The sequence below is a fragment of the Dendronephthya gigantea genome, unplaced genomic scaffold (genome assembly GCF_004324835.1).
Source record: "Dendronephthya gigantea isolate DGI-Jeju-01 unplaced genomic scaffold, DenGig_1.0 000412F, whole genome shotgun sequence".
Classification (NCBI taxonomy): domain Eukaryota; kingdom Metazoa; phylum Cnidaria; class Anthozoa; order Malacalcyonacea; family Nephtheidae; genus Dendronephthya; species Dendronephthya gigantea.
Genome location: NW_021163422.1, coordinates 29,259 through 43,823, shown reverse-complemented (window position 1 = coordinate 43,823; position 14,565 = coordinate 29,259). Strand labels below are relative to the sequence as shown.

At 35.6% G+C, this 14,565-nt stretch overlaps 1 protein-coding gene across 1 annotated transcript; it reads right to left on the bottom strand.

Moving 5' to 3' along the window:
- Positions 1 to 264: 264 nt before the first annotated feature.
- On the bottom strand, positions 265 to 6,305 carry LOC114542938 (cell wall protein DAN4-like). Its single transcript, XM_028562274.1, has 8 exons — positions 6,263 to 6,305; positions 5,054 to 5,194; positions 4,411 to 4,533; positions 3,202 to 3,342; positions 2,564 to 2,686; positions 1,879 to 2,079; positions 1,611 to 1,661; positions 265 to 1,241 (listed from the first exon to the last, which is right to left on the bottom strand). Exons 1-8 carry the CDS (start codon positions 6,303 to 6,305, stop codon positions 265 to 267), a joined length of 1,800 nt encoding a protein of 599 aa, XP_028418075.1.
- Between the last annotated feature and the right edge of the window lie 8,260 nt (positions 6,306 to 14,565).

Genomic DNA, 14,565 nt, shown 5'->3' with positions numbered 1-14,565 from the left:
GTGTTGTCTGTCTAATATTCTGTTTATTACTATGCTATTATCATTTATCATAATATTTCCAATATTTCCACTTAATATATTTTATTTATTATACTTAATATTTCCAAGTAATATCATGATCACATGACCATATATTGTTTCCATATGTATATGGAATATATATATATATATATAATGAGCCTTTAGGTATTTTTTTATATATCGTTTATTATCTTGCTTTTGGTATTTTCTCCATTTGTAAGCGTTGATTTTAAACATGCAATGTCATATTTCAGTTTCTTTTGTCTTCATTTGTCCATTTTGATTTTCGGTGACCTCTTCATCTCTGTTTCTGTTTATGTTCTCTTCCGGTTTTAAGGTAATCTCTTTATCTTTGCTTGTGAAAATGTTTTCATCTCGTTTTGGAGTCATTTCCTCATCCCTCTCAGTAGGCACTTGTACACCTTTTTTTACTGCTATTACGGCTTCTTCAGACGGCTTCACGATTTCTTCCTTAGTGGGGTTTTTTTCATCTCCCTTCGTAGTTGTTTTTTCTTCTTGCGCATGCTTTTCTGTTATTTCTAGATCTTTGCTTGTTTTTATTTCTTCTACTTCGTGATTAGTTGTTATTTCTCCCGTTTTTCTTTGGTTTGATTCCTCTAATTGTGCTGCGATGATGTCGTCATCTTTCTTCCCCGCTTTTTTCTCATCTTGCATTGTGGTTATACTTTTATCTTTTTCAGCGATGATTTCTCCCTTTTGCGTTGTGGCTGTTTCTATATCCTGCTTTGTAGTTGTTTTTTCATCATGCTTTATGGCTAATTCTTGATCTTGCTTTTTCGTCAAGTTATCTTCTTTCTCTATGCATGTGATTTCCGTATCTTGCTTTTTGGTATTTTCTCCATCTTGCTTTGAAATTATTTCTTCATCACCCTTTTTTTCAGTATTTTTTTCATCGCTCTTCGAGGGTGTTTCTTCTTTTTCTGTGGTCATTTCATCATTTTGCTCTGAAGTTATGTTGAGCACTACATATTTCCCATCGACCTCTTTGTCATCTTCTACCTCATCATCCTTGTTGGTATACATATCAACAAGTTCCTCCATACCTTTGTTTTCAAAAGCCTCTTTAGTATTGGATCTTTTCAAAGTTCGATTTTGATAAGCACAGCAGGCGACAGTGATGAGAAGTGCCACTACAAGGATCGCCAATGCTAGGATAACCGCAATATAAGTTATATTTTGCTCTTGACCTGATTTTTCACCTGAAAATAGAAGTCATGAAATGTATTGGATGTTTTGGGTTCATCGTTGACAACGTTCAACTTCTTCATACGTGCTGTTATCATGCGAATAAAGGTATACGCACATTGGACACAATTCGCCAACACGACGCGAATTTTCAGCTTTCATGCCGAAGCAAATAATAAATTCTATTCTGGAAGGGAGTCTCAAAATCTATAGACACTAGACAAATCAAGATTACGACCGTTCAGCAATTACTAAGAATATCATAACGTGATCAAACTTAGTTGCTCTTGAAAACTGAAAAATTCATAAAAATCGCGTCACGTTGTCGAATCATGCACTCCGTGCGTGTCTCTCTTTTTAAGCTAAAATGCAAGTAAACAAACCTCTTTTGAAAGTGATGGCATTTTCACTTGTCTGTGTTGATAGTTGAGAACCTGAGATAGAACAAAAGAGTTTTGGATAGAATTATAGTGCAAAATATAGAAACTTTTTCAAGTTCTCTGACCGGGTATCGAAATCGTATGTCAGATATACAGGGGCGATTTTGCACTCAATGCATGTCTGAGGCAACCTCGTACTGCGGCCGAAGCATTAAACAAACTTCAAAGCAACTGATAAATTCAGTATTCTAAGTTTGCTCAGGAAATTTACTTTGTATTGATCTTAACGCATAAAAACGTTTAAGTAAAACATCCATATTTGTGGTACCATTTGTGTTCATTTCTGCAATTGCGATTTCCGTTTTCAGGATAGCAGCTGATGATTGTGTTACAGCCAGAGTAGGTAAATCTTTTAAGCCGAAGGCAATAGTTGAAGTTCTATCGGATACATTAGTATTATCACTACGTTTTCCTTAATAATAGAAACATTCGTGTTAGGATTCACATCACTAAGATAGACTCGACTCTCGATAACCTGGGCGGCATCATAATGCCACATATATTGATACATTCGTGCATGTTCAAAGCAAGCAAACAAACCTAATGAAAATGGACGCGCTTTTGCACAAAGGCGGGACCATCATTATGTGGGCCCAGACTCCAGACATCTTTCGGAAAACGATGCAAATTAACTTTTTTGGGGCTTGCATGTTTATATGTTCATCTAGTATTTACACTATAGTCGCACTAAGCCACGAGACGTTTTTAAAATTCGTTCGGACGTCTAAGCCGTCCTCTAATATAAATACGGCCATTGTCTGTATTTGAACAAACAAAGCGACTGATAAAATGGCCGGCCAATTCAGTATCTTATTTAATTTTGCGCAGGAAATTTATCTTGTATATCTTAACGCATAACTAGTATATGTTTATCAAGAAGGACGTTTTTGTGGCACCTTGTGTGGCTCCTCTCGGGATTGCAATCTGCGTAGTTGAAGATTGTGTCTTAGACAGAGTTGGTGAAGTTTTTGAGGCGAAGGCAGTAGTTGAAGCTCTATCAGACATTTTACTCAATCGTTCTAAAAGATAGAAATATTCATGTTAGGATGAACATCACTGAGATTAACTTGTCTGGCATGCAATAACCCCGGTGGCATCGCCATTTGCCAGTTGCTTTACTATGTTGGCATTCCAATATAAGAAGAGATGATCCAGGCTATTAGCTAAAGCTTAACGATAATTATATAAAAACATTATCTACTCCCCTTTGGTCAAAAACCATCGATGCGACCAAAGGAATTAAAAGAGAGAGATATTTAAAAAATTTGAAAAGAATCATATAGTGCAAAATATAAATGTAAAATGTATACATTTCATATATCACATATACAGGAAGGTCTGTGTCTGCCAAAACGTAGCTATGATAAAATATTCATATAACCCATAACTTTGGACAAAAACTTAAATATAAGGGCTGGGTTTGATGATTTTCTAGGTGCTTACAGGCAATGCTGTAATATCCAACAATACACAATATAGGTATTATAATCCCAGTCTGTAACTTATAGAGCGAAATTAAATTAAACCAGGTGACCTGTTGCTGTTCCAGCCGTAGGAGTTTGTGATGAGGTGACCAACGTAGTACAAATTGCTTGAACCGTTGTAATTCTTTGTTTGTTGGAAGAAGTCAATGAACCACTGGCATTCGTGTTAGCAGAGCTTTGATTCACATTACCTAAATTTAATAACATGCATACGATAACATTTCAGGAATTCTGCAAAAACGAAAGACTTTGTTTAGATAATTCCTTACACACGAAATAAATATGATAAAATATATATTTCGAATTCGATTTTCATACTGTGTCGTTTGGTCGGTGGTTGAACCTTGTGCAGTGGAGAAATGAATACAGCAGAAGTACTTCCATTGCTTGTACTTATATTCACACCTACATGAATCAGACTCGCATTATCTAAATGTAATAATATATAATAACATGTGAAAGCTAGGCTTCGTTTCGATCATTCCTTTTCAATATTACCACCCAACTGCAATGATTATCAACAATATACACAAAATATACACAAATATGATGAAATATTTAATCCCCGAGCCGGTGCGAAGCACCGAGCGAGGGTACTAATTCCACCCGGGAATGCAAATGCGAAATCAAAGTTGTCCGCTATTATGTCATGCACCGTGATGCACGTTGGGCATTTTTGTAAGTTATGCGCATGCGTGAGTTTAAGACGAGTTAAAACGCCTAGCAAACGTTTGCAAGTAATTTAACACGGGGAAATTTTTGCATTCCACAAGCTGGAGAATGGCGAGGAACTTTATTTTAAGTATAGGACTTATAGATTGACTCAACTCTCGATAACCTAAGTGGCATCGTAATGCCACATATGTTGATACATTCGTGTTCAATGCAAGCAAACAAACCTAATGAAAATGGACGCGTTTTTGCACAAAGGCGGGGCCATCCACGCCATTATGTGGGTCCAGACTTCAGACATATTTCGGGAAGTAAAGCAAATTAACTTTTTTGGGGCTTGCATGTTTATATGTTCATCTAGAATTTACACTATAGTCGCACTAAGCCACAAGACGTTTAATCCGTTCGGACGTCTACGCCGTCCTCTAATATAAATACGGCCATTGTCTGTATTTGAACAAACAAAGCGACTGATAAAACGGCCGGCTAATTCAGTATCTTATTTAATTTTGCGCAGGAAATTTATCTTGTATCTTAACGCATAACTAGTATATGTTTATCAATTAAGGAGGACGTTTTTGTGGCACCTCGTGTGGCTCCTCTCGGGATTGCAATCTGCGTAGTTGAAGATTGTGTTTTAGGCAGAGTAGGTGAAGTTTTTGAGGCGAAGGCAGTAGTTGAAGCTCTATCAGACATTTTACTCAATCGTTCTAAAATTAAAGATAGAAATATTCATGTTAGGATGAACATCACTGAGATTAACTAGTCTGGCATGCAATAACCCCGGTGGCATCGCCATTTGCCAGTTGCTTTACTATGTTGGCATTCCAATATAAGAAGAGATGATCCAGGCTATTAGCTAAAGCTTAACGATAATTATATAAAAACATTATCTACTCCCCTTTGGTCAAAAACCATCGATGCGACCAAAGGAATTAAAAGAGAGAGATATTTAAAAAATTTGAAAAGAATCATATAGTGCAAAATATAAATGTAAAATGTATACATTTCATATATCACATATACAGGAAGGTCTGTGTCTGCCAAAACATAGCTATGATAAAATATTCATATAACCCATAACTTTGGACAAAAACTTAAATATAAGGGCTGGGTTTGATGATTTTCTAGGTGCTTACATGCAATGCTGTAATATCCAACAATACACAATGTAGGTATTATAATTCCAGCCTGTAACTTATAGAGCGAAATTAAATTAAACCAGGTGACCTGTTGCTGTTCCAGCCGTAGAAGTTTGTGATGAGGTGATCAACGTAGTACAAATTGCTTGAACCGTTGTAATTCTTTGTTTGTTGGAAGAAGTCAATGAACCACTGGCATTCGTGTTAGCAGAGCCAAAATCCACATTACCTAAATTTAATAACATACGATAACATTTCAGGAATTCTGCAAAAACGAAAGACTTTGTTTAGATAATTCCTTATACACGAAATAAATATGATAAAATATATATTTCGAATTCGATTTTCATACTGTGTTGTTTGGTCGGTGGTTGAACCTTGTGCAGTGGAGAAATGAATACAGCAGAAGTACTTCCATTGCTTGTACTTATATTCACACCTGCATGAATTAGATTCGCATTATCTAAATGTAATAATATATAATAACATGTGAAAGCTAGGCTTCGTTTCGATCATTCCTTGTCAATATTACCCAACTGCAATGATTATCAACAATATACACAAAATATACACAAATATGATAAAATATTTAATCCCCGAGCCGGTGCGAAGCACCGAGCGAGGGTACTAATTCCGCCCGGGAATGCAAATGCGAAATCAAAGTTGTCCGCTATTATGTCATGCACGTTGGGCATTTTTGTAAGTTATGCGCATGCGTAAATTTAAGACGAGTTAAAACGCCTAGCAAACGTTTGCGACCGTGCGATTGGCTAAATTAAAATTTTGGTTCGCGTCAGCATACTGATATTTAGGTGGTCTTGAAAATATACGAAAAATTGACTCGTAAGATTGCCTTATATGGTAAAAAATCTACGATTTTGAGGCATTTTTGTAAGTTTATATGTGGATTTATCAACAAATGTATGACATCTCTTTGAATTTATTCGTCTATTTCGTTAAAATTATCTTGATTGGGAAAGCATTTATTTTCAAAGGTGTATCTGTTTAAAAATGAATTTCGCTAAAAATTGTAGTAGCCTACAATGTTTAAAACTATTCGTAGCACATGCAATTATGACAGAAAAGAGTATTATAGAATTTAGTGATGCATGGAAATAATTGTTTAACTGCTTCAGGCGAGAGGATTTTGCATGCATGTATTTCGAGTTAGAGCCCCTAATTTTGGGCGAAAACTATTTTACCTCGTGGCATGCCAAAAACCTAGCTAGTGTGCGCTCGCGGGGTAGCAGAATTGATTACAGCGAAAAAGAGGTGGATTTGGATCCTGATTACGCACCTTTATCTGCGTTATAAGAAAATATTGGATCCAATAAAATCATTTTAATCAATATCAACACCACATTTTAAACCGCTCCTCGACGTGAAGTTCTGGGAACGAATTTCAATGTAAACTGACAACAGACTACGGACAAGAGTTTAATTGCTTTTGTCCACTGCTTATTAAATATTTGTTATTGCAAATTCTAAACACTAAATATTTGTTATTGCAAATTCATCCAGGATGATTTATTATCCAGGTTTCAAATTCATCCAGGTTTTAAACCTTTTCAATCTCATGCGTCTCTTTACTAAAACAATCTCCCCCACGTTCTTTATACTGCTGCTACCAGGGAGCTTATACAGGGTGTCTCAAAAAAAACGCAACCACATAAATATGCAAGAATATTAATATTGTTCGGGTTTGCACCATAGTTCAACTAAAATGACTTTTAGCATTGTAAATGAAGGATTAAGAGCCATTTTCAATTCCCAGAGGTGCGTATCTATTGCGCTTTAGAGCTGTATTAATGTTCTGCATATTTAAGTGGTTGCGTTTTTTTTGAGACACCCTGTATATATCAAAAATGAAAAAGGTGGAAGCAACTTATTCAGTTGGTTCACCCATATACATCTTTAAAAAATACGGTAAGTTGAAGCTAATATCACATTTTCCAAACTTGTTATTTTTTTTACACTCCTGTTAAACAATTTGTTGCTATGCCGGTTGCCAACTGACCTAGAGCGATGTTAATCAAATGTGCACAGCCGCTGACCGAGCAATGTCGAAAATTGTGTACCAGGTTTCGCATCACACGTCGTTCACAAAATCACAGGCGTTGCAACGCCCTATATATAAGCGCCCTGGGTGCTACGACAGAATCATACAGTCGCTGGTGTAAAGTATACCATTAGGAATATGCAAATTTTGTTCGCCTTTTCATTGTCTTAATTATAAGCACACAGAGCGGTAAATTTTTCGCTTAATTTTCTTTTCAATTCTGACCGGTGAAAGGATTCCGCTACGGTCAAATTCTTACAATTGAAGAAAAAATCGAGCGAAAAAATTCGTTCAATCGAAAAATTTGGCCTAGTGAAAAACCGGCTTTAACCGTTGTCCGTACCCGTTTTTCGTTCTGTTATCTTAAAGTCCCTAATGAAGAATACTAAAACGGTGGTCAATCTAATAACTGTTTTAAGGTGTAAATATCCGAGTAAAATTAGCTGGTACCCTCACCGGCGGAAATTCAAGGAATTTTTGAATGAAATTTGGTGCCGTGATGGTGAATATATAACGTGAATAAAACCAGGTTCACCAGGAATAAAAGCAGCAATAAACCAGTTTCGCTTTTTTGCGTATTTTTGTTCCCTAAATATTGACTTTGCAGCATTAATTTGCAATTAATCTGTTGTCAGGGGTCATTTAGAAATGCCCATTTTATATATAGGACTGTCAATGTTCGCAAGATAGCACGAACCCTCCTTTGGGTGTTTAAAGGATATAGCAGTTTCGCACGATTTTTGAAATTGAGTTCTTCCAAGTGGGAAGTTCAGCATTTTGAGAACACTTTTGGGGAAAAAATTTGGTGTAGTGTATAAAGAAAAGTTTTAATGGAACATTTTGTGAGAACACAATTAACCTGGGAAGTAACTAAAGTCATTCAGCTCTTCGTGGATGTTTACCATTTGCTTTGCAAGAAACTATCTTGTGGGAATTCAACATTTTCTATCCGTAACACAATTTTTAAAACTGTCCATTTTAGGTTTTAGCACTATTCATTTTCGAATTAGAACTGCCCATTTTGGAAAGTGGGAGGCCCTAGGATGCATGGCTTGTCTGTTGTTGTTAATGTGTAACATTAATGCGAAATGTGTCAGTTTTATTAGCTATACTATAAATTGTACCAATTTATATGGTGCTATATAATTTTATAGCGTCAGCTTCGAAAGGTATACGCACAGCGAATTCAAATAAACTGCATATATTTATAGCCTATGGCTATATCATATTTGGACCTAATTTAACACGGGGAAATTTTTGCATTCCACAAGTTGGAGAATGGCGAGGAGCTTTATTTTAAGTATAGGACTTATAGAGCTTTTAGAAAATGACATTTTACTCGCAGCGCAAAGTTTGTATTAAGATATGGCTAAACTCCAATAAAGTTCCTCAAATTGATGTGAAGGTTTTTACTTCCTCGTTCTTAAATTTCTACCGTGTTTACGTACCTCATGCATGCATCTGTGGTTAATTCGACTGAAAACTGGCGCCAGTAAATCAGCAATAGAAGTGAAATCATTTTATAAAATTGTGATATTGCTTTAAAACATGAATGTAAGCTAACAAGCTGTTACAAACAGGTGGTACACAGTTTAATTAATTTATATAAAAGGAACCTTATCACATGCAGTAAAGTTTTGCGATCGTTTTTTCATAAACCTGTGCAATCAACAAATCAAGATGAGCTTGAACGCGTACATTTCATTTTATCGAATTCTTACTGAATAGAAATAGTAGCATCTCTTGTGTAATGTAAAGTGCAACTCCGATAGCGATAGACTCTTTAGTCAGTTTTCGTTAAGAAGTATTTGCTATATATGGCCAACAATTATACGAATCGAAACTGAAGTTTCTGGTCCTATATAGCGAAGATGTCATGATTCACAGCCAGTTTCAACGCAAAAGATGTTTTAAAAAATTATTCATGATAATCCTTCATGTAGCAAAGCAACATAGTTCACTGTTATTGAAACTATCTTATTATTCAACTTGTAGCAGGTCTGCTCTGTCAGTCGCTCGCATATATATACTAAATTTTACTTCCTGCATGGCTAATTTCTGTAGCGGTGAGTTCGCGAGATTTTACTCAGTTTGGCCAATTTGATAATTATAAAGCTAATTAGATTGTGATTAAGCTTTCATTTACATTATTATGTAGCTCTTTCACCATACATTATAAATACCTGATATTTCTTTACTGAAAGTAATTAAAACTGCGATACTCCATAGTACTTGAATAATTTGGAAGCGTCCTTTCGTCATCTTGTGAAGAAGTCCCTTTTCAATTTAAACAAGCTATTGAAACACTTTGCTAATATTGTTTTTTACTATTCAAAGGCTTGATGGCTTTTACTTTATACTCGATTCTTTTGGAAATAGGAAATTTTGATGTTGCTAACTTTTCTTTTAGCCTTTAATCCGCTGCTGCTGGATATAAACTAAAATATAGTTCCGTGTGCGCGTGTAAAATCGCCGAGATATTGTACATGTCAGTTCGAAAGTTATACGTCTTTGATATTGCCGGACATGTCAAACCAACTATGAATTTCTCGTGATAAACTCAACAATAGCTACTTTATCTTTACCCATTAGCCAAGTTCTTATAGAGCGAGGTTTGAGGGTATATTTTCGTCATGAACTAACACAGTTTGTCATTTTTCGTTTAGAGCAGTCAACTATCTTAGGAAGATGACATTTTAAATCATCCTTATATTTACTTTTTATTTAATTCAGATAACGATTGTTTCTGAGCATCGATTTCACCGGGCGGGAGATTTCTTATTTCCGTGTTATAGTATCGCGGCCTGTAAGTCTCAATATACCCTAAACAGGGTGTCCCAAAAGTCCCCCCCCCCATACATTGTAATGAAGCTTTTTTTGGAATTTGAATGCATGATCAACGCAGTTGTGTGTAAATAGCATAGTACTGCATGTGAAAACGTATTTTTAAATCCCAGAAGCGTAATTAGTTGCACAGCGACTAAAAATCTAATGTCTGATAACGTGCATACAAATTAGAGGATAAACAAACAACACTTTGTACGCGTTTATACAAAAGTCTAAATCGTTCTTCGTTTAATATACGTTGAAAACTGCATAACACGTTGTCAATAGCATAATACGGTACAAAAACGTTGTGGAACTTAACGTACAAATATCCACAAATATACAAAAAAGTTAGATTCGTTAAACGTTCGACTATATATCAAAGATTTGTTCAAAACCTATATTTTATAGTTGCCAAAGGGTAATTCATGCATTTAATCTATCCTACCTACAATTAAGCTAATTTATTTAACACTATATTGATATTAATTAACACTTTATGACGAACGTTGTAGGATTCAAAAGAGATTGAAGGATGAAGAACACTTTAATTTGGAAAGTTGATAATTGCTGGCAAGCATAATTATATGCTGTTTTAGCGCCATGTCAAAATTCAGTTTCTTTCATCTTCATTTGTTCTTCCATATTTTTGGGTTTCTCCTCATCGCCTTTGATTATAGTAGTTTCTAGCTCCAGTGAGGTCATTTCTTCATCCTGTTTGACTTGCTTTGCGGTCATTTCTTTATCTTGCTTCATAACTATTTCTATATCATTTACCTCTTCAGCTACCTTAGTAGGTATTTTTTCATCTTGCTTCTTTGTTTTCTCAACATCTTTGACTTCATCTTTCTCTTGTTTCTTTGTCGTTGTTTCTTCATCTTGCTTCGTAGTTGTTTTTCCATCTTGTGTTGTCGTCATTTCTATATTCTGGTTTGTATTTGGTTTTTCATCATGCTTTATGGATAATTCTTGATCTTGTTTCGTGGTCATGTTCTCTTCTTGCTTTTTGATCAATTCGTTATCTTCCTTTGTGGCCAGTTCTTCAACTTCCTTCGTCGTCATGTTCTCTTTCTTTATGGAGTTATCTCTGTCTTTATTAGTGATACTTTCTGCATCTTTCTTTGGCATTATTTCTTCATCTTTCGGTGTAGTATTTTTATCATCTTTCTTCGTAGCGATATCCTCTTGTTTTGTGGTTGTTTCGTCTTGCTCTGATATTATGTTGAGCACTACATATTCGCCACCGCCTTCTATGTCATTCTCTTCCTCATCATCTGTGTTGGTGTACGTATCAACAATATCCTCCGCACCTTTGTTGTCAAATGCCTCTACAGTATTGGATTTTTTCAACGCTCGATTCCGAGAAACATAACATGTAACAATGACGAGCAGGAACACTGCAATGATCGCCAACACTATGATAACCGCAATGTAAATTATATCATGTTCGAAACCAAATTTTGCGCCTAAAAAATAAAAATATAAAATATAGGTTGCATGTTTTTGGATCATTAATAATTTTATTCCTCTGAGTATGCTGTGACGGAACCTTTGCAATGTTGCATTTACCGTAGAAAACGACAGAATTTTTTTGGACAGGGATTTTTTGAACAGAAATTTAAATAATCTCCGAAAATGAGTCTTTTTTAGCCCGCATGAGATAGAAATTTTACTTTGTTTCCGCGGTAGACTTTTAAAATTGGGAATTTTCAAGTCCTAAAATCCGCAATGCGACTCATTTCCACATAATACGGCAAAAATTTTTACAATTTCGAGGGCCTTATTCCCGTATAGGTTATACTAATTCGGACAATATTGTCTGGAAAAAGCAAAATTGAATATCTCTGCGAGTATATGTTCGCTAGAGACCCCGGAACACCACCAAATGATAGTGCTTGAAAAGGACATTTAAAGCGTAAGTCAAAATAATAGGTTGCTTTAATTGTTATCTCAAATTACTCACCCATAGCAACCATGCATATATATTTTTGGAAATTCTAAAAAACTCTCTGCAAAGCGAATTTAATTTTCCACTTGATTGGGCAAGAATTGTTTTTAAAATCACAATGAGATTTGAAAAACCAATATAATCTGCAATGCGGTTTTTTATTTCCACATATACAAAAGAGCAAAAGTTGTTAAAGTTGGAAATTTTGAGGGCCTAAAAATCCGCAATGCGAATTTAATTTCTCAAGCAAGTTTCTTTTGAAACTGGGGAATTTTATGACGCGAAAATCCGCCGCATGCACGCATGCGGGTTTTTCTTTCTACACATAGTCGATACAAAATGCATATTGTCAAGTCATAATTAGAGATGTTCCCGTATCAAATCGTCATGCTTATGTTTATTATAAACGGAGGACACACCAACACACTCAAACCAGACTTTCGGTTAATCCTACGGTTCACTACGGTTGCATGCGTTACCGCTTCGACTGCTTTCACGAAGTCATCAAGATCAACGCCACATAGCTATTACTAATTCCTTCGGCAGAACATCCTTGCATGGAGTTCTTTTTCTTTCCTGTCGCACCATAAAGCATGTTGTTCTCATGACTTAGAGTTAGACCCAATATGAGTCATTAAGCTACAATCATGGACTTCTGTGACCATCCCAATAACTGCAATTGTTTTGTATAGTCACTTAGTAAATATGTGAACAGTTACGAAAATGCGTGACACCAATGCTTCGAATTCTTGCAATGACACAAAACACACAAACGCTGGACGTCAGAAACCAGGTCAGAAACCAGGTCAGAAACCAAAGCCTAACTCGCCTACCTGCGCACTGCTATATGTTCGTCATGAATTGTGACTGTAGACCAGGTGTCATGCTTCTCATACATCTTTTATGCCTGGCGTGAAACTCTAGAGGCTCGCTAAGTTGAAAATTAAAAATCCAGAAGATTTAAAAATCCGGCTGCAAATGCGTCTTCGTAAACTGAATTTTCTTAAATGCTTCGACTTGACTGGGGTTTGAGATAAAACAAGATAGTCTATGTCATTTTGTTCCTCATTAGTCGCCTCCGTAGTTTTCTCATTGAACAAGTCATCCTGCTTTTATAAGTTTCACAAAATTCTTTTGCGGAGTTGGTGAGCTTTCCAAAGAAATCATAGCGTAAATTTTAACTGTAATGCCTTGGTCAGTTTTGGTGATCCAAGTATACACCAACATTGCACACCAACATTACCAATTTCAAGTTATTATAATTATTCATGTATTTAGAAATTTATTGTTTTCACAGTCAATTAACACCTAGCCTGAACACAGATAGCATAGCGGGACATATCGTCACAATATAAAGTCACGCACCGAATTTATGGTAGCTAGCGCGACATTTAATGTGAGATGTTTACCCGCCATTTTCTCGAATTCGTAAAAATATGAAGTGCGAGCCTCCAGATCAGAAATAATGATGTCACTTGAAATCAATAAAAAACAATTAAAAGAAAAAGTTTTGCCGTCATTTTCTTAACCTTTTTTGTCACTTCACTCACTTGTTTTCCTTCGATATAGAAAAACGTCTTTTGTATCATTCTATTGCAATTCTATTGTATCATGCTGCGCTCATCTGAATGATAGTCTCCGAGCATTTCAATTTTAAGAAAGATACTCTTCAACCTCTGTATTAATGCTACACAGAAAGGGGTGATAAAAAAATTCGTGAAAAGAGAAGAAACGATCTACAAAAACCAGTTTTTCTGATGTAATAAGAAAATTTTGATACCTTTCCATATTCAAGTTAGCTATATAAAAATGTAGCTAGAATAGAAATCTTTCTCAGTTTCCTAGGATGTGCAAGATAAGGGGTGAGTTTATAGAATATATTCTTAAAATTATTTTTATCCTTATACCTAGTTTCAGGACATAAATGTTTTTTCCGCTGCACGGTAACAATCCTCTTGCTTTGCAGATTTTTAGGTTTTTCATTCCGCTAATGCCAATTTTCTCCTTGGTTTGAGTGAATATAGAAATCAGCGTTGCGGATTTTTAGGCTTTTACATTTCACACGTTGCGAATGTTTTTTCTTGATTTGAGTAAATATGGAAATCCGCATTGCGGATTTTTATACTTTTACCTTTCGCAATTTGCTAAAGTTTTTTGGGATTTGAGTGAATATGGGAACCGCATTGCGATTTTGGCTTTTACATAACGCAATTTGCCAGTGATTTGAGTAAAGATGGAAATCCTGATCACCTGCATTAGCGTAGCCAGCCTGAGGATTTGTCTCGCTATGCTAATATTTTGGTGTGCATTGACTGCGAAAACAACGAAATTCTTAAGACATGATTAATTATAATAACTCAAAATTTAAATAGCGAGACAAAATCGTTAGGCTGGATACGCCACTGCGGATCTCGAAGATAAATGCTTAACTTGGCCTTTTTGTACATATATAAAACTAACAAAATGAAATTTGACACCAGATTTTGCGCGAAAAAATATAGAATGGATTTGATTTTGGAACACGTTCAAACCTGCTTTTGATGTTGCTGATGCGTTTTTACTTGTCCGAGTGGGTGATAGTTCAGTACCTGAGATAAAACAAAATTTGTAATTATATAATAGTAATAATTATGCTATAGTGAATGCAGTTCGGGATTAACAGTACGAGTGCTGTTAGTGATGCCAAAATTGGACCAGCCGCTGCATCACGAGTACTACAACTATAAACCCCTAACTGAACGAGCATTATAAAATATTATTATTAGCA